This window comes from Corylus avellana, chromosome 9 (genome assembly GCF_965113065.1).
Source record: "Corylus avellana chromosome 9, dhCorAvel1.hap1.2, whole genome shotgun sequence".
Lineage (NCBI taxonomy): Eukaryota > Viridiplantae > Streptophyta > Magnoliopsida > Fagales > Betulaceae > Corylus > Corylus avellana.
The window spans coordinates 1,171,507-1,190,368 of NC_142498.1; the positions used below are offsets into that span (position 1 = coordinate 1,171,507).

An 18,862-nucleotide genomic window follows, 5' to 3' on the forward strand; every position below is an offset into this window, starting at 1 on the left:
ATTGCAAGTCGCACAAGAAGGACCTAGACAGTAAGAACCGCAACTCAACTCTTATTCGTTCGTCAATGAAATTGGATTGAACTAACAAATTACTCAATTGGAACTCGAATATTATAGTTTTTACAGTATTATTATTATTATTTTTAGAAATTTATGTAATAATTTATCTTTTATGAAATATAACGATTACATGATTATTACAGTTATGCTAGTTAATTTGTAAATGAAATTATGATAAATTTTAAGGGTACCAAATTTTTTGCCAAGAAAACATTACTAAATTGATGTGTAATTCGTTCATTGGTATTAGTTACATTTCTCCTGATTAGTAAAAAATTTGGTACCCTTAATATTTCTCTAAAAGTATAAGGTACCCTAGCAGCACTCAAACCAAATAATTGTGATGACTGAAGATATCATTAAAACAAAACAAACAAACAAAAAAAAAACGAAACAAAAAAAGAGTGTAGGTGGTGATACATGTATTAATATTATAAATACAGCACAATCTAGAGGGAGAGGAGAGTGGCAATAAGCAATAGAAAAAGATCTAAAGAAGAGAAGAGGGGAGAAGAAATGGAGAATGAGAAGAGGAAGATAATGATAGTTGGGGGAACTGGCTACATTGGGAACCACTTGGCCAAGGCCAGCTTGCTGTTGGGCCATCCAACTTATGTGTATGCTCGTCCCATCACCCCACGAACCACTCCTTCCAAAGTTGAGCTTCGCAAGGAGTTGCAGTCCATGGGAGCTACCTTTGTCCTGGTTCCTTTTCTCTCTCTCTCTCTCTCTCTCTCTCTCTCTCTATATATATATATATATATATAAATGTTTTAATGAAACTGCAGGGAGAAGTGGAGGAGCATGAGAAGATTGTGTCGGCACTTCGGGAAGTGGACATAGTTATCTCTGCACTGGCATACCCTCAAGTTCTTGACCAACTCAAAATCATTGATGCCATCAAAGTTGCTGGTAATATAAAGGTAACCACTCTCTTCTGTCTAAAAAATGAACATTAATTCCCTAGCTAGTAGTCTGTTTTCTTTTGTAATCTCTTTGGATGTTGTTATCAAAATGAACTAAGAAATCTATGAGATATGCCAAAAAAAAACAATTAATTAGTCTCTACAGTCAAATTCTGTTAATTGACTTAACAAATTTTGATAGCATGAAACGTTAGATCTAATAAAATTGTGACACTTGTCATATTTAAGTCAGTTTCACACTAACAGAATCGGTTAAATTAATTGACAGAATTTGACTGTAAGGACTAAATTATTATTATTATTTTTGTTGTTGCATATCTTAGATACTTTTGAATTCATTTTGATATCACATGGAGCTAGTAGTGGATGTGAATTTGTCTAAACAAGTCCAGTAATCAGTACTCAATGTGAATTAATTTACTAGAAGCAACCATGCATGGAACCCATCAGTTTCTGATAATCTTGAACATTTTGTGTTGAATGGCTTTCCAGAGGTTCCTTCCATCAGATTTTGGGGTTGAAGAGGACAGGATAACCCCTTTACCCCCTTTTGAAGCATTCCTAGAAAAAAAGAGGAAGATCAGGAGGATCATAGAAGCTGCTGGGATTCCTTACACATTTGTTTCTGCAAATTGCTTTGGTTCATACTTTCTTAATTACTTGCTTCATCCACATGAGAAAGGAGACGACATTGCCGTATATGGAAGTGGTGAAGCAAAGGGTATGTCCATCACTATCATTCACTTTAATTTCTCCAAACATATTTAACCTATACACAAATTCATTGTTCTGTTGTTATGTTTAGCGGTGCTAAATTACGAAGAAGATATCGCTATGTACACAATCAAAGTGGCTACTGATCCTAGAACATGCAACTGCGTTGTCATTTATCGGCCCCCAAAGAACATCTTGTCACAACTGGAGGTAATAACACTTTGGGAAAAGAAGACTGGTCGAAGTTTTAATAAGGTCCATGTCCCGGAGGAAGAAATAGTGAAGCTTTCTAGAAGTATGAATCTACACTTCAATGAGTTTCTTATCAACAAGTTTATTGTGCATATCCCACAAATATTTTTACCAAGTGTTCTCTCGGTTTAGTGGTTTCAAAATTTGAATAAATAGTGATTAATTTCAAAACTCAACTAATGAAAACATGATTTTAAATTGTCACTTTTTCAAATGCATTAATCTCAAACGGAACATTTTTACGATTAATTTTTTTTTTTTTTTATTGATCATCAATCAAATAGTTATTTAATTTGTGAACGTTGTTGCAGCCGTACCACCTCCAAACGACATACCAATATCTATCCTTCACAGTATATTTATCAAAGGCCAGACAGTATTTGAACTGGGGGAGGAAGACATGGAGGCTTCAAGGCTATATCCAGATTATGAATACACAACCGTCGATCAACTTCTTGATATTTTTCTTGTTAATCCCCCCAAGCCCGCAGCTGCTGCGTTCGCATGAAAAAGTTGAATTAATGCTATCTTAAGTGCTGATGAATATTTGGACTGTGTTCACTTTTATTTCCTGTTTCTAATTAGTAGAATTACGAACATGTTTTATTTTCTTTAATATTATCAAGATTACAAGATCTAGATGTCATCTAAATGAAGTAAACGTTCGGCATAAGGCACAATGTAAAAGAGAAATTAATTTCTATTAATTGAATATTGGAAGTTGTTGTGCACTTGGGGGAATAATGTCTTTTAGGACAAAACACATGGTTGTGTTTTGTCCTAAAAGACCAACTTTGTTTTCACATTGAGTTGTTTGGCTTTTCTCTAAAATTTTAACAGAATTCACAAAATATGCTACTTAACAAACTCTTCGCTCAATGTTAAATTTAAGTTCATGCTTTTATGCTTTTCAAATACAAAGAGTCAAAAAGTAAAAATTATTTATTTTTTAATGTTCTTTTTCTTTCATACTTCTTTTTTTTTTTATTTATTTATTTATTTAAATGATATTTAAAGTTAAATTTAGAAAAATTTTAAAGAGCTCAACGTGAATACTTTTATAACACCATCTCTAATTTGGAGGTCAACCTCAGCCTCATTGTAGTGGGATGCAGAGACGGATTTAGAGGAGGACAGACAGTGGCCCCTAGTCCCCCTCCAAATTACAAGAAAAAAAAAAATTGAAGCTAAAAAAAATAATAATTTAAGGTGTTTTTTACCAATTGGTCTCTCTCCAAAATTTGTTTGACTCTGGGTCTCTCCAAATTCAAAGCTGACTCTGTCTCTGGTGGGATGGATCAAAGAATAGTGAAAGCTTACTCCCATTTCCCATTTCCCATTTCCAACCACAAACGAAGATAAAATATAAGGTGACATGTGTATGGCAGCAATTGTGTGCCATAAAGTTTTAACTTTCCAAGTATCAATCAAATGTTTGGTGTAGCAAAGGCTAAAGACCAGTACCCCGCACCCCACGCAGCAGACCGACTTTATATTACACAAATAGCAAAGGCTTAAGATATCATTAAAAAAAACAAAAAAACGAAAAAAACAAAAAAAAGTAGGTGGTGATGGGATGCATGTAATAATATTATAAATACAGCACAATCTAAAGGGAGAGGAGAGTGGCAATAGTATTAATAGAAAAAGATCTAATTAAAGAAGAGAAGAGGGGAGAAGCAATGGAGAATGAGAAGAGGAAGATTTTGATATTTGGGGGAACTGGCTACATTGGGAGCTTCTTGGCCAAGGCAAGCTTGTTGTTGGGCCATCCAACTTTTGTGTATGCTCGTCCCATCACCCCACAAACCACTCCTTCCAAAGTTGAGCTCCACAAGGAGTTGCAGTCCATGGGAGCTACCTTTGTCCTGGTTTACTCTCTCTCTCTCTCTCTCTCTCTCTCTCTCTCTCTCTATATATATATATATAAATGTTTTAGTGAAACTATAGACATATTTTATATGTTATATGTTCATTTGAGACTGCAGGGCGAACTGGAGGAGCATGAGAAGATTGTATCAGCAATTCGGGAAGTGGACATAGTTATATCTGCACTGGCATACCCTCAAGTTCTTGACCAACTCAAAATCATAGATGCCATCAAAGTTGCTGGTAATATAAAGGTAACCAATACTCTCTCTATTAGTCTATTTTGTTTTGTAATCTCTTTGGTTGTTGGTTGTATTAGATTTTATGTTGGCTAATTCAGCGCCCAAAACAATCTGGTACATGTAAGGTAAAAATTGACAATGCTAAATGTTAAGCTGTTGGATCCTTCATGAGTACCTATAATTCTTCGTACCTTTGGGGTTCATTAATTGAGCTTTCTAGTGAAAGGCAGGACCATCGATATCCAAGCTCTACAAAATTCATAATTATTTATCAGCTTAAACTTTTAAGATTAGCACCAAACTGATGTTGAACTCATTTATTGATACGTGTAGCATTTCTCTTGATTGATTATTTTGATCATCTCCAATGAATTAACTCCACATCAATTTGGAACTCATCGATCTCTTGGTAAAAAATTTGATATCCATAACATTTCTCTATTTAAAAAGTTCTTAGGTCTTCAAATAATTGATTGAGGTATCAATAATGTAACTTTTCTACTCACACTGTCCCTTTTGTTAGAATAAAGATTTAATTATTAAAATCATAATTTCATACTCACTTTTTTATATTTTTTTTCTTAAAAAAAAGAAAAAAAAAAGTCCTACTTATTGGGCCACACATGAGAGGAGTACTACTCGAATAATAACAAAATGATTATTAAGTTCACTCATTTCTCATTAGCTTAGCTTTCAAGAAAATTTAATAATTTATTATTTTTAGGATCTAATCCACTAAAGATGGAAATTTAATTCTGTAAACACATAACCTTGAACATTTGGTTTTAATGGCTTCCCAGAGGTTCCTTCCATCAGAATTTGGGGTTGAAGAAGACAGGATTACCGCTTTACCCCCTTTTGAAGCATTCTTGGATAAAAAGAGAAAGATCAGGAGGGCCATAGAAGCAGCCGGGATTCCTCACACATTCGTTTCTTCAAATTGTTGTGGTTCATACTTTCTTAATATCTTGCTTCATCCACATGAGAAAGGAGACGACATTGCTGTATATGGAAGTGGTGAAGCTAAGAGTATGCCCATCAATCATCATCATCACTATCTTTCACTTTCTCCATACTTTTTAAACTGTACATGAATTCACTGTTTTGTGGAAAAAAGTTTTATTTCCTTCGTTTAATGTTATTCAATTCAATCTATTAAATTCACAACTTTCTTAAAAACAAGAGATTCTAGCATGTATTTTTAAAATCTTTGTGAAAATGAATGTAACCTATGAAGCCTATTAATATACATACTCGATTGAAGGAATTTCTTTCAATTAATTTGAAGGAAATTAAACTTTGTCCTTATTTATGTGCACTAACTTATTTATTTGCAAATTTTGTTGTTATCCTTAGCGGTGGTAAATTATGAAGAGGATATCGCAATGTACACAATCAAAGTGGCTAATGACCCTAGAACATGCAACCGTGTTGTCATTTATCGGCCCCCAGAAAACATCTTGTCACAACTGGAGTTGATATCACATTGGGAGAAGAAGACTGGTCGAAGTTTCAATAGGGTTCATGTCTCGGAGGAAGAACTAGTGAAGCTTTCTGAGAGTAGGAATCCACACTTAAAAGAGTTTTGTACTAACAAGTTTATTGTGCATATCCCACAAATATTTTTACCAAGTGTTTGCTTGGTTTAGCAGTTGAAAATGTGATTTTTTTTTTAAAAAAAAAAAAAAAAAAAAAAAATTCTTAGTTGCAATTTGAAAACGTGAAAAAATCCATGATTGATCTACTGTACAAATCTTGTATGTGTTTACTTAATTTCTTCATTTATTGATCAATCAATTAACTAATTTAATTCCTGAATGTTGTTGCAGCCCTACCCCCTGCAAAGGCCATACCGGTGTCTATCCTTCATAGCATATTTATTAAAGGCCAGATGGTATTTGCACTGAGGGAGGATGACATGGAGGCTTCAAGGCTATATCCAGATTATGAATACACAGCCATCGATAAACTTCTTGATATTTTTCTTGCTGATCCCCCTAAGCCTGTACTGGCTTCGTTTGAATGAGCTTTTGGTTTTAAAGGATGAGAAAAGAACAAAAAAAGCAGTAAGTTGTTTTTATTTGTTGTCATGTTTTGAGCCGTTTGTTTAAAATGAATGGCCCAAATTAGAGTTATTGCACTTTAATTTGTACAATACCTAACGGCTAAGGGAGAATACTTGGTAATTAACTACAACTCTAAGCTCTGTTAACTAGTAAATTTAATTCTAATAAGATTTCTTCTAAAGTCTTTTAGTGTTCTTGTTGGGCTCTAAGATAAAGATTTTGTACTTTATTATGTATGTGATACTAATTGTATATGATATATTATATATGTACATGAAAGTTATATAATATAAATGATTTAATTGAATATTGGAAGTTGAAAGAATCTTATAGTTAATACTGGATAATATTAATGAATAGAAAGCAAAAGAAGAAAATTAAGGCAATGAATAATCTTATTATGCTATAGAATTACTCAATCACAATAGCATTTTGAAAGGACTTATTTGACAACACATAAGGCTTAATTGGGCAGTGTGTTAAGGCATGTGACTTAAAGCCATCAAGCATGTGCTTGTGGGACCAATCGGTTTATTGTCCTACAAAGCCTTGGAATTGGTTTTCCTTTTTTAGGTCAACTTTGACTCCTTGTCTTGCACGGACTTGGAGTTGTTTCTCTTAGCCAAAATTGAATTCATTTTCCTAGTTGTATTGGTGTCTTGCACAACTTATGAAACTATAAAAGGACTTGTTATGTCCTTGTGAAATGTGCCAAGCCATATAGCTTTATAAATGTACTAAATTGAGAGCATCGTAGGTGGAGAAAAGGGGGACAAAACGTGAGATAGGAGGTATAAGGGCTGCTGGTGTTTTTTTTTCTTCTTAGTGGTTTTTGGAAGAGTCAAAAACAAATGATTAAAAGAAAATGCTAAGAGAAGAAAATAGAGATCAATCACCATCTGTTCCAGAAAAAAAAGAGTTTATGTATCTATCTTTTGTATTTTATTTTGAAAATAATCTTTATTGTGTGATAGTGAAATTTAAGTGTATTGAAGTTTTGAGATCTGAATGATTTTCTCTCTATTATTTTTGTACTCCATCTTTTGATAATAGATTTTCTTCGGTCGTCTCCGCCAGTAGATGTAGACTTGTTAAGCTGAACCACTTAAATCTTTGTGTCGTCTATGATTAATTATCTTTGTTATTTCGCTTTTTTTTTTTTCTTTTTTTTTCGCATCACATGGTCTTGGGAATAAGATTAATTTCCTAACACAATGATCAGCCTACGTGGGGCAGAGGTGAAGAATGAAAGGACCTTTTCTTACTTCTTTCACATGTTTGTTTTTTGTCTTGTGTAAGACCAACTTTTATAACGTGGACTGTGGTCCCTAATTTTGGAAGTTTGACTGTTCAATTGGAGGGGAGTGTAAAGAATTGAACAGTTCAAACTTACTCCCATTTCCGACGACTAACGAAGATAAATGTTCAACATCAAGATGACATATATCATATATGTATAGCGAACAATATTCAAATGTTTGGTGAAGCAAACAAAGAGAATTGAGGAGGAAAATAGTCTGGACCCAAATTCCACATGCATGAATGAGGATGGCTAAAGCTTTGACAGCAACAAGATTCCCAGTCAATTGATACAGATTTAGAAAATAATAATAACAATATATAGTCATTATCACAAGATATATATGTACATTTCTCATCTCAAGTACGTTTCACGTTTTGCTTTCACATTGTTCAGTTTTGACGTGGCAATTGCATAATACCATAAAAGCACTCAAACAAAATATCTGGAAAGAGTAGTGGCATGGGTGATACATATATGTTCTATAAATACTACATGCAACTCATAATTAACTTAGCAATTATAACCAAAAATTACCAATGGAGAATGAGAAGAGGAAGATAATGATATTTGGGGGAACTGGCTACATTGGGAGTTTCTTGGCCAAGGCAAGCTTGTTGTTGGGCCATCCAACTTTTGTGTATGCTCGTCCCATCACCCCACGAACCAGTACTCCTTCCAAAGTTGAGCTCCACAAGGAGTTGAACTCCATGGGGGTTACCTTTGTCCTGGTTCTCTCTCTCTCTCTCTCTCTCTCTCTATATATATATATATATATAAATTTTTTAATGAAACTGCAGGGAGAAGTGGAGGAGCATGAGAAGATTGTGTCGGCACTTCGGGAAGTGGACATAGTTATCTCTGCACTGGCATACCCTCAAGTTCTTGACCAACTCAAAATCATTGATGCCATCAAAGTTGCTGGTAATATAAAGGTAACCACTCTGAACTCTATTAGTTTATTTTGTTTTGTAATGTCTTTGGTTGTTGGCTGTGTTAAATTTTATGTTGGCTAATTCGGCGCTCGATACAATTTGGTTGATTGTACTTGGACAAGTTTTTAAGCGTATAATTTTTGTTAAAGAACCGAGACACTCGTTCTAAGTGCTCGTTCCCAGCTCGTCTCAACGAGCTGCATGATCAACATAATGGAGAACCAAGCTCATATGGAAACAAATCCCACACACCAGCCACACTTCAACCAACGGCTACAGCACACAAGGCAACCCACAGGACAGCCACAAATCAAGCAACGGCTACAACACACAAGGAAACCAAAATCAAATCAAGCAAATCATTCTAGAAAAGAAAACTCTCTTTCATTGTGTATTCCCTTGCCTAATTTGTAACCGCAAATACTTTTTATATATACCCAATCATAACAATGAAATAAGCAAGCTGAAAATATTCAACAAAACATCTACTATTTTATGGTATCAAAGCCATAAACAAGCGACCCACGTCGTTCTTGCTGCCGATCCATTTTTTTTTCATTAAAACCTTTTCTCAAACACCTTGCAGCAACTTTGAAATGGCCTCCTCATCCACCACAGCTAACCCAACCACGACCGATCTCACCCCAAATTCAACCACAACCAATATTACCCAAACACAGCAACCCATTCCCATCACCCAACTCTCAAGCTTTGCCCAATCCATTACCAAACTCAACAAAGGAAATTATATGACCCGGCGTGGTCTTGTAGAGCCCTTCCTCAAAGGTCACGACCTATATGGCTTCCTTGATGGCACCAAAACCTCACCAAGCCCACACACCCCCACCTCTCCAAACGGCACACCCACTGTCTCCACCGATCCATGGTGGCTTCGCCAGGATCAATTGATACTCAGTATGCTCATGTCATCCATATCTGATGACATGCTGCCTCAAGTCCTTGGTTGCAAAACTGCCCAAGAATTATGGAAGACGCTTGATCAGACATTTACATCCGAGTCACAAGCCCGCACGTTGAACCTTCGACTTCAACTCACGACGGCTAAGAAGGGAAACCTGAGTGTTCTAAGTGCTCGTTCCCAGCTCGTCTCAACGAGCTGCATGATCAACAAAGGTGATGGGATTGCAAAGATAAGCAAATCACAAAGCACAACTCTTCTAAAAAAACGGATTCTATCCAGGAATTGAGGAAAATAGGAAAAAAAAAAAAAAAAAAAAAAACTCAAACTTTGAGTAATATAACAAAGCTACATTCTTAGGTTACTTATAACATGTATTTAAAGGCAACAAACTTCTAAATTTAGTAGAAATAGAAAATATGCACGTTACATAATTTGGTCGTAACCAACAAACTGGTAAGAACAAGACTCTATTCCAAGTGTAGTTTGAACTGCCACTTGGGACAGCCGATTTTGTCTCTATTCTTTCTCTGTCGTTTCAAGTGCAGCTCGAACTGACTTAAGACAACAAATTCTGCCTTCAGTCTTTTTTCTGAAGTTATACAAACCGAGCCGAGTTTATATGAGTATATATAGCTTATTTAAGAATCAAGCCTACCTTTGTGTTCAAGGTCGGCTCATTCATTAAACGAACCGAGTCAAGCTTATATGAGCGGGTTGTCAAACGGATTTGTTCATTTACAACCCTAATTACGAGACAAATTTTCTTTTTATACATGGATGTACGTATTTTGTGGCTATTTTTGAGACTATTTTATTTAACATCTATGTTTTGAATTTATGTTTCATATTTCAATATTGGTTGCTTCTTAATGATTATTGATGCTTGTTGTGCAATATCTGTTTATCTGCTCAGCACTTTACATTTCACTTCTCTAAGCGTTTGATGAGTGTGCTATTGTTTCAGGAGAGAACATGTGATCACAAGTTTCCTTCTAACCCTAGTTTTGATAGGCTAAGTTTTGTACTTAAGCTTAATTGAAATAAGTGACAATTTATCATTATCATCAAAATAATAGTAATGAGTGTGAATTCTCATTCTACTATTTGTTTTTGTATTTAACTTTAAAAAATTAAATTTAGGGAAAACTTCACTTAACCCCTTAAATTATCACCACTTTTGCAATGTTCACTCTAAAATTTAATTTCTCTTAATTTAGTGTATCCATAATTTCAATTGTTTTCAATGTCACCATTCCGTTAGGATTTTTGGTTAACTCTTAAGTGGGGATTGTTAAAATTTCCAAAATACCCACATTTGTTTTAGGAAAAAAAAAATGCAAATATTAAGGCGTTTGTCCGTGAATTTAACGGTATTTGCAAAAATACCTATGCCTCAATCATTGCAAAAATTTTAAATATTTTTTCTAAATAAAAATACGAGGGTATTCGAGCACTTCTCTTCTCATGTTTCGAGCTTAGCTTTTAACACAATTTATCATTGACCATTTATATTGAATAATCGACTAAATTAAGATGGAAATTAATTTAATTCTATAAACACACAATCTTGAACATTTTTGTTTAATGGCTTCCCCAGAGGTTCCTTCCATCAGAATTTGGGTCTGAAGAAGACAGGATAACCCCTTTACCCCCTTTCGAAGCATTCCTAGAGAAAAAGAGAAAGATTAGGAGGGTCATTGAAGCAGCTGGGATTCCTTACACATTTGTTTCTGCAAATTGCTGTGCTTCATACTTTGTTAATTACTTGCTCCATCCACATGAGAAAGCAGACGACGACATTGTCGTATATGGAAGTGGTGAAGCAAAGGGTATGTCAATGGCTATCTTCCACTTTCTCCAAACATTTTTAAAATGTACATGAATCGGGAATCCATTGTTACGTGGAAAAAAGTTTTCTTTCAAACTCATTTCAATTCAGTTTATTAAATGTATATCTGTTTTGAACATGTGATTCTGACATGCATTTTTAAAATGCTTGTAAAAATGCATGTAATTTGTTAATCCTATTAAAATTTCATGTGATAATCACATGTTCTAAGAATATAACGGTTAGGTTAATATTGACTAGATTGGAGAAATTTATTCCAATTAATTTGGAGGAAAATTTTGTTCTTATTTATATGCACTAATTTATTTATTTATTTTTTGCAATGTTTGTTGTTATATTTAGCGGTGCTAAATTATGAAGAGGATATTGCTACGTATACAATCAAAGTGGCTACTGACCCTAGAACATGCAACTGTATTGTCATTTATCGGCCCCCAGAAAACATCTTGTCACAATTGGAGCTGATATCACTTTGGGAGAGGAAGACTGGTCGAAGTTTCAATAGGATTCATGTCTCGGAGGAAGAAATAGTAAAGCTTTCTGAGAGTAAGAATCAACACTTAGAGGAGTTTCTTATCAAAGAAGTTTATTGTGCATATCCGACATATATATATTTTTACTTTTGCTTGGTTTAGTGGTTTTAAAACAGCTGTTTGAGGAAAAAAAAAATGTGATTTCAAGTTTTGATTTAACGATTTTGGTAAAATCGTGGTTCGATGTCTAAAATTGTTTTTTTTTTTTTTTTTAGAAAGTACCTTACATACAACTTGAAAACGTGAAAAAAATTCACAAATTCAAAATATCATTCTTTGTATATGTTTACTTAATTATTATTATTTTTCTTTATTGATCATCAATCAAATACTTATTTAATTTGTGAACTTTGTTGCAGCCCTACCACCTCCAAACGACATACCGGTGTCTATCCTTCACAGTGTATTTATCAAAGGCCAAACGGTATTTGAATTGAGGGAGGATGACATGGAGGCTTCAAGGCTATATCCGGATTATGAATACACAACCGTCGATCAACTTCTTGATATTTTTCTCGTTAATCCCCCTAAGCCCGCAGCTGCTGCGTTTGGATGAGTTTTCAGTCGCTTTAAAGAAGAGACAGAAGGAATAAGTTCTCGAAGTTATTTGATGTTGAACAATATTAAAGTATTAATTAAATTATTAAATTTATCATTTCCTATTGTTTGGTGTCATTCTCCTACACATCAAACATTTAATGGTGTCAATCCCCCATTAAACCTGTGAGACCCACCTCGCAATGCAATGTGGCAATGAGACAGAAATTTTTCTTTTAAGTATGCATTATTAGTTCTACTTATTCTCATACCCACATGAAACCATGCTAAAAAATGGGCATCCCCAGCAAATGTGAAAGAGCTAATATGGTGCCCATCTACCCAACAAATCTTGAGTTGTCCACCCACTTGTTTGAACAAGCCAGCCCCATAAGGATTTTCTCATCAATCCAAATAGCAAATTGATAGAAAATCCGAATCCCCCCAAAAAAAAAAAAAAAAAAAAAAATCTTGTCGTGGCACCATCCATACAAGTTTGTGCTATAACTCCTGCCAATGAAGAAGATAGTATGGAGAGGAAAAAGAAAAGGTACTGGAATTAAGCAGAAAGGAACAGTTGCGCAAAAGAAAGATACTACCATATATATGTAACATATGCATCAAGTTAGCTACAATAGATTGGTAGACTACATTCCAACCACCTATGCATGAGTACATGGCATGACTATGCTAATTTTGTACCAAATGAAGGAACAGATCAATCACACACATCCTGGCGACTCTCCCTGCACCAAGAAACAAGGCTATTGACATGAGGTAGAAGTGAAGTTGACAATGGCACAAAATCCTTTTCCATCTCAATTTTTCTCATCACTTGGAGCTGGAAGTCATAAGCATAAAACGATCGGTCTTCGTCCCTCTTGAAAATCATATCTCCTTTAATTCTTAAGCTCAAAAGTGGAACCATATCCAATACACAACCCATTGTGATACTATGTTGCTTTGTCCAAGATTCACCCAACCCCTTCAAGATCCAAATGTCGATTTGGTTCGCTTCCCCATGAGCGACAAAACTTAAGAAACCGCCCGTCTCGACAATCCGATCATGAGTTCTACTACTTTTTGGGAGTGGTACTGTATGAAACTTTTCCTTGTCCACATCCATAGACACTATGTAATCACTATGATCAATATGAGGAACCCAGTGCAAAGCTCCAATTGCTGAAACAGGCATGTAACCAAACCAACCAAAGAGTCCAAAAGAAGGTCCATTCACCTCTCTCCATAATCTTGTACCAAGAATTAAGATCTCACAACTGAGAAACCCCAACTCATCTCGAAACAGGTGCGCCACTTTATATTCACCAGTAACATTGCTTAATGCAAAGCCATAAGATTCTTTATGAGGAGGATATAAAGTACCCAGAGGAAGTGCAATCAACTTCCTAGTCACAGGATTCATTACTATTAGTCCTCCTTTCTTCAGCTTGTTATCAAGCAAGATTAGACCATTGCATGTAGCCCTGATATTTCCCAAGCAACTTGCATTATATTCTACAATTTTGCTTCTTCCACCATTAATTTCCAAGTATTGGATATAAGACTTCAAAGTGGGGTCCATGATTGGCAGCCCAAAAACAGGGACGCATTCTGTCTGAAGAAATTTTGCTTCAACTGAAATGGTATTTGGTTTCTCTGGTACGATTGACGCCGAAGGAAAAGCATACAATCTTTCTCTTTTAATTGATGATAGAAAGATCAAAACAGTTTCAGATCGATGTAGATGGGCATCAACAAATACAGGGCTATTAATTATGGTATGCCATGGCTTACAAACAAACCTTGACCTTTGAACAGAGTCAAGCGGAAGTCGAACGAGAATGTTTGAGATGCAATCTTTAGGAAGGTAGGGGACTAGAGCCTCTTTTTGCTTCTTTTTCTCTTCCATGGATGATGCTCTCTCTTCCACTAATCTTAATAACCTTGCAATCTTGTTGCCCATTGGTTTGGCCATCGGGCCTTCAATGGATGGGCAAAACATGAGAAAAAAATAGGGATGGGGGTTGGGGGGCCATACACTATCAGTACCTTAACCTTCCAGGAAAAAAGATTAAATAAAGGAAGAAAAAAAAATTACAATATTTACGCAATGAAGAGTGTATTAACAAGACATCTAAGCATGATAATGCCATTTTAAATTCTAAATTTCAGAGATTAAACAATAATGTATCACAAAGAAGGAAAGAATAACTCAATTAGGACTTGGAAAACTAAAAGGAAAAGAAAATTATATTATTAGTATTAGAAGTACTCAGATGATAATGAAAACAAATCAACGCCATATCTTGCACATTTATTGTTTCCTCTACTAAGTTAACTTTGAATTAAATGGAGTCTCAATGAGTAATGCTACACACACTCCTTAACATCACTTTTAAAATCGCTATTAAATTTGTAATGGATCACTAATGAATTTTGATCAAATGGTACCATGTCAGGAAGTGTGAAATCAGGAGTGTGTTTAACATTAGTCTTACTTAATTATGGACCAAATAATTTATTTTTATTGATGCTGATTATTTGAAATCACACATGATTTATGTAGAATCACAAGATGGCATGAGATACTCTAGGATTAATTTTGGCAATCATAAGCAATAAATTTCAGACTTGTCAGTTAAGCAAAAACTTTTGGAACTGAAGTCCAATCTTTAGACTCTACAAGTTACCCAGAAGATTTCTTTAATTATGAACCTCTGGTAGATTTTGGTCAACCCACTTTGTCCAACAGAAAAAAAAAAAATGCATTAATCTAAACGGTCTTTGTCATGGTTTGAGATCTGCTGCAAAAAGATTGCCGAAAGTTTTACCTAATAGTAGGTGAATTCAAAATTATGAACATCATGGACTCTGTGGTAGAATGATCGCATTCTATACTAGGGATCTTCAAATGGCATCATACTGTGGTAAGGTGCAACAATTACAACAATATTGGAAATCCCAGTGGCTATGGTAGCAAAAAGTCAGTGACTGGAACACAATGATAGCTTTAGAGAGAATGAAAGGAAAGCAAAAGAAGTCAATCAAAGTTTGGGATATATTAAACATTCAATTTCTTTTTTTTTTTCCTTGGAACCATCAAAGAATTTTCTGGCAAAAAAAATGCAGGTCGCATATACCAAATTAGAACAATTCAGTCAGACCGCTGTATAGCTATTATTACATGAGATTTAGTATGCTTGAGGTGACAAGGATACACTACCTTTTTTTGTTTCTTTGTGACAAATACTCATTGAAGGATTCGCAATATTCATTTAGGATGAATGACACCCAATTTGGCGTTGTTTTGTGAAGCCTCTCCCCTGCTCCAACCAAAATAGGAAAAACAAAATACATGTATCAGATAAGGAAAGATCAAATCTTACGTGGACTTCTGTACAAGATGTGTACAGGGGTGAGTACAAGTGTAGGATTTTCCTGGTTTACATTATTTTGAAGAGCCCATAGACATATCATTACCAATTCATAAGGAAACAAAAATGATATGGAACAAATAGAAAGAGAAGTAGTACCAAAGGCTTCATTTGCAAGACTGCTTGCTAGTTGAAACTTCTTATATTGTAATAAATATTTCTGGTCGGCGAAACCAAAGGACAAAGAAGTTCACCAACTCCGAGAAGACAAACAGAACCATCAGAAGATCAATATTTTCAATTTTAGCAGTGGCCTAAAAACTTGAGGAAGGCAGATATTCATTTCAATAAGGGCGGAAAAGGACTGTTCATACATGTTCAGATAGGTCTACATAACAGGGAAATGAATGTTTGGGTAAAATTATGGGAATGATCTGTTGGGAACAAATTACATTAGTCAACCATTGCCAAAGGGTGTCTGCTCCCAAGCCAACACTACCGCTTAAAATTCCCAATCATTTGGTCCATGAACCATATCATAAATGAGAAGCATGACTACAAAAGTAATCTCCCTATGAAAGCAGGTAGCTTGGAACCTGATATTCTCAAAAATCCTTGGACATTCTTACCTTAAAGATCAATATGCAAAGGAATTCAACCCTCATAAAATATATGACGGAAAACTACAATGCTCACATATTCCAGATTAGTTTTTTTAAATGAACTATAACTTTGCACTTATCATGGTTGCAGCTATAACCTTTTCTGATAAGAATTGGGATGATAAGTCATGAACAACATAGAGTATTCCCAAAAAGAGTTAAATTTCAGTCATTTGTCAAAGAAAATATCTACTTAAAAAAATTTTCGACTCCAATCATTAGTCAAAGGGGTAAAGGTTTTCATCATACAAGATTTCAATCTTGAAGCCTATGAGTTGATTGTAACCAAAGCTCAATCGCAGCCTCAATCAAAAGGTGGCAGATCCAATCTGTATGCCCAAAGATTAGCAATAATCCAGAAGGGGGCAGGATAAAGGAATGCATGACTTAAAGATGCATTAATAGGGTAAACAGAAAGTATTTTGATCTGAATTGCTGGATTCGTTCTCACAAGTAAGTTATGATGCCCTTTTGGAATTTAAAAATTCTGAATCAACCGCCAATTAGTAATTCCTTTGTAGCAAGGTGGAGGGCGAGGTCGTGGGTTCAAGTCTCACCGGATGTGTGTATAACTTACTTATTAAAAAATTGAATTAACCACGAATTATAACCATTTTGTGCAGAGAGACAGGTTTTATGAAAATCAAACCTTTTCCATTCATCCTTCAATGTTGATGCACATTTCTTATGCCCGTACACTATTTTCATATTCACTAAGCAATTCTGACATGACCCATATAAGAATTTTCCCTCCCCAGTGACTTGAACTTTGTCCGGTACTTAACAGAAGACAGGGTTCCTTCATTTCTTTGAATCAACTTTGTCATCTTTTACTTACAACAAAAAAAAGTGTCGTCTTTTACATCAAAAAAATGCCTACCATTTCCTTGGTGCAAAACTTCAACGGAAACTAGAGCCAAAGAAATAGCATGGCACGTAAAAGAATCGAAGAAATTGAACAGCCTCTCCTTGATAACAAAACTCCCTTCCGAATATCATACAAATTTCCCTACAACAAATAACTTGTTCACACACCCATCCATTTCGGAGGAAAAAACAAAGACGCCCATCATGCTAACTATGAAATCTACTTTGAACCCACAAGACAGTGAGAATTAAAACACCCGAAGCAATTGTCTAATCGAAGAATACGAGGATGTTCTTGCTTTACCTGATGCTGTGTCCTGCAGACTTCTTTGCCTCTACTTCTGAGAATTTGCAATGAAACAAAACCAGAAAGCTCCGCACTTCTCTCAAGGCGATCGGTCCAACAACACTATATGTATTGTTGGTGGCGATATATTTCTTGCGAGAATTGACAGAAGAAGATTCGCATCATTCGTTGACCTTGGCTTGACTCCTCTGCTGTGTCGCTTCCTCAGCCTTCCTCTGCGCAAGAACTTTGTATAAAAGGTGTTGGATACCATCGTTTGATTCAATTTGGGCTTGCAGGCGTATTAGGCCCAATTGAGTTTATCCAAGGCCCATATGTTTTATTTTAGATAGTTTTCACCAAAAGAAAATTCATTATTTATTTTAAAAAAATGATTATATTCTCAGTTAGGGCTCGTGTGGGAGTGGGATTTCAATAAGTGCGATTTTAAAAATTGCGTTTTAAAAATCGCTACTTTTAAAAATCGCACAGGCGTTTGGTAAAACATACTAAAAATTATTTTTTTATCAATTGAGTGTTTGGATAACATTAACATATAATTGTGGTTTCATGACCAAATTACCAATAAGGATGAACAAGACAGAGATGATGAAGAAAAAAAAAAAAAAGAAGAGAAATTTGGTATTTTTTTCATTCCCATTCTAAAAAAAGTAACTATTGCGCAAAATATCTTTTTAATAAAAATTATGATTTTGTTTTAAATTCGCACTTTTTCAAATAAACACCCTCTAATTAGCTTATTGAAATCGCAGATTTTTTTGCGATTTTAAAATTTACGTTTTTAAAATCGCAATCCCAAACACCTTAAAGTTACGATTTAGTTTAAAATTACAGATTATTTTTTTTAAAACCCCCTCCCAAACGCACCCTTAGAAATGCATGTCAAAACTTAAGTTTCAGTGTCTTAAATTAGTAAAACCACTTGGAATTTGAATTTATGTCCATTTAAATTCATTTTAAATCTATTTTAGAGTTAGATAGCGGGGCTTTTGCTGCGAAAACTCCCTTCTTCTCTTTCTATAGGTAGTCGATTTTGAGTTAAGATATTCTATAAATAGAGCTATTTCTTTTTTCTTAAGTAGTCAACTTCTGATCAATATTCCTTGCAATAACTTACCTCTTGCAACCAAGCGGATAATCGTGAGAGGTTTTCAATGTAATTCACTTATTTAAGTAAGTATTTAGTTTGCTTGAGCATATGATTGGACAAAATAGACTCGTCGAAGTCTCTCACAATTAATATTTCTCTATCGGCTTTTAAAAATTTAGAAGAATAGTTTGTTTAGAGTAATCCTACGTATTACATAAACATCTTATGAAGCTGTTAAGAGCATTCTCGGCAAACTTCTTATAAGGGTGTATGTTTTCTATGGGTAAAGAATATGTACAAAAAATCGCAAAAAGGGTTTTACAGTAAACTCCCTAAATAAGCCTCAACCATGAGAAT

General features: G+C 34.8%; 4 protein-coding genes across 7 annotated transcripts; 3 read left to right on the forward strand and 1 right to left on the reverse strand.

The window, feature by feature from the left end:
* Positions 1-549: 549 nt before the first annotated feature.
* On the forward strand, positions 550-2,664 carry LOC132189908 (eugenol synthase 1-like). Of its 2 annotated transcripts, none has more exons than XM_059604745.2 (5): positions 550-765; positions 849-983; positions 1,479-1,707; positions 1,792-2,067; positions 2,264-2,664. In XM_059604745.2, the coding sequence occupies exons 1-5, from the start codon at positions 577-579 to the stop codon at positions 2,458-2,460; spliced, it is 1,026 nt and encodes a 341-aa protein (XP_059460728.2). In that variant the 5' UTR covers positions 550-576; the 3' UTR covers positions 2,461-2,664. The 2 variants fall into 2 exon arrangements, with proteins under 2 accessions (XP_059460728.2, XP_059460729.2); XM_059604746.2 differs by having other exon boundaries at positions 1,792-1,995.
* A 970-nt stretch (positions 2,665-3,634) lies between these two features.
* On the forward strand, positions 3,635-6,314 carry LOC132189909 (isoeugenol synthase 1-like). The gene is made up of 5 exons (XM_088510405.1): positions 3,635-3,823; positions 3,941-4,075; positions 4,864-5,092; positions 5,420-5,623; positions 5,893-6,314. The coding sequence occupies exons 1-5, from the start codon at positions 3,635-3,637 to the stop codon at positions 6,087-6,089; spliced, it is 954 nt and encodes a 317-aa protein (XP_088366531.1). The 3' UTR covers positions 6,090-6,314.
* A 1,654-nt stretch (positions 6,315-7,968) lies between these two features.
* Positions 7,969-12,332, forward strand: LOC132189488 (isoeugenol synthase 1). Its single transcript, XM_088510404.1, has 5 exons — positions 7,969-8,160; positions 8,230-8,364; positions 10,884-11,115; positions 11,478-11,681; positions 12,028-12,332. Exons 1-5 carry the CDS (start codon positions 7,969-7,971, stop codon positions 12,222-12,224), a joined length of 960 nt encoding a protein of 319 aa, XP_088366530.1. The 3' UTR covers positions 12,225-12,332.
* Positions 12,333-12,738: 406 nt separating this feature from the next.
* Positions 12,739-17,609, reverse strand: LOC132190368 (F-box protein At3g07870). 3 transcript variants are annotated; one of them, XM_088510843.1, is made up of 4 exons: positions 17,413-17,609; positions 15,739-17,250; positions 15,429-15,528; positions 12,739-14,185 (listed from the first exon to the last, which is right to left on the reverse strand). In XM_088510843.1, the coding sequence occupies exons 3-4, from the start codon at positions 15,478-15,480 to the stop codon at positions 12,924-12,926; spliced, it is 1,314 nt and encodes a 437-aa protein (XP_088366969.1). In that variant the 5' UTR covers positions 15,481-15,528; positions 15,739-17,250; positions 17,413-17,609; the 3' UTR covers positions 12,739-12,923. The 3 variants fall into 3 exon arrangements, with proteins under 3 accessions (XP_088366969.1, XP_059461322.2, XP_088366968.1); XM_059605339.2 differs by lacking the exon at positions 15,739-17,250; XM_088510842.1 differs by having other exon boundaries at positions 15,739-17,609.
* Positions 17,610-18,862: the final 1,253 nt, after the last annotated feature.

Coding starts and splice junctions, on each gene's coding strand:
- LOC132190368 (XM_059605339.2), bottom strand. CDS start 15,480: ATGAATATTGCGAATCCTTCAATGAGTATTTGTCACAAAGAAACAAAA. Junction 14,186..15,428: donor TCACAAAGAAACAAAAAAAG/GTAGTGTATCCT, acceptor CATCCATTGAAG/GCCCGATGGCCAAACCAATG.
- LOC132189909 (XM_088510405.1), top strand. CDS start 3,635: ATGGAGAATGAGAAGAGGAAGATTTTGATATTTGGGGGAACTGGCTAC. Junction 3,824..3,940: donor TGGGAGCTACCTTTGTCCTG/GTTTACTCTCTC, acceptor TTGAGACTGCAG/GGCGAACTGGAGGAGCATGA. Junction 4,076..4,863: donor AAGTTGCTGGTAATATAAAG/GTAACCAATACT, acceptor ATGGCTTCCCAG/AGGTTCCTTCCATCAGAATT.
- LOC132189908 (XM_059604745.2), top strand. CDS start 577: ATGGAGAATGAGAAGAGGAAGATAATGATAGTTGGGGGAACTGGCTAC. Junction 766..848: donor TGGGAGCTACCTTTGTCCTG/GTTCCTTTTCTC, acceptor ATGAAACTGCAG/GGAGAAGTGGAGGAGCATGA. Junction 2,068..2,263: donor CCCACAAATATTTTTACCAA/GTGTTCTCTCGG, acceptor ACGTTGTTGCAG/CCGTACCACCTCCAAACGAC.
- LOC132189488 (XM_088510404.1), top strand. CDS start 7,969: ATGGAGAATGAGAAGAGGAAGATAATGATATTTGGGGGAACTGGCTAC. Junction 11,116..11,477: donor TGGAAGTGGTGAAGCAAAGG/GTATGTCAATGG, acceptor TGTTATATTTAG/CGGTGCTAAATTATGAAGAG. Junction 11,682..12,027: donor AATAGTAAAGCTTTCTGAGA/GTAAGAATCAAC, acceptor ACTTTGTTGCAG/CCCTACCACCTCCAAACGAC.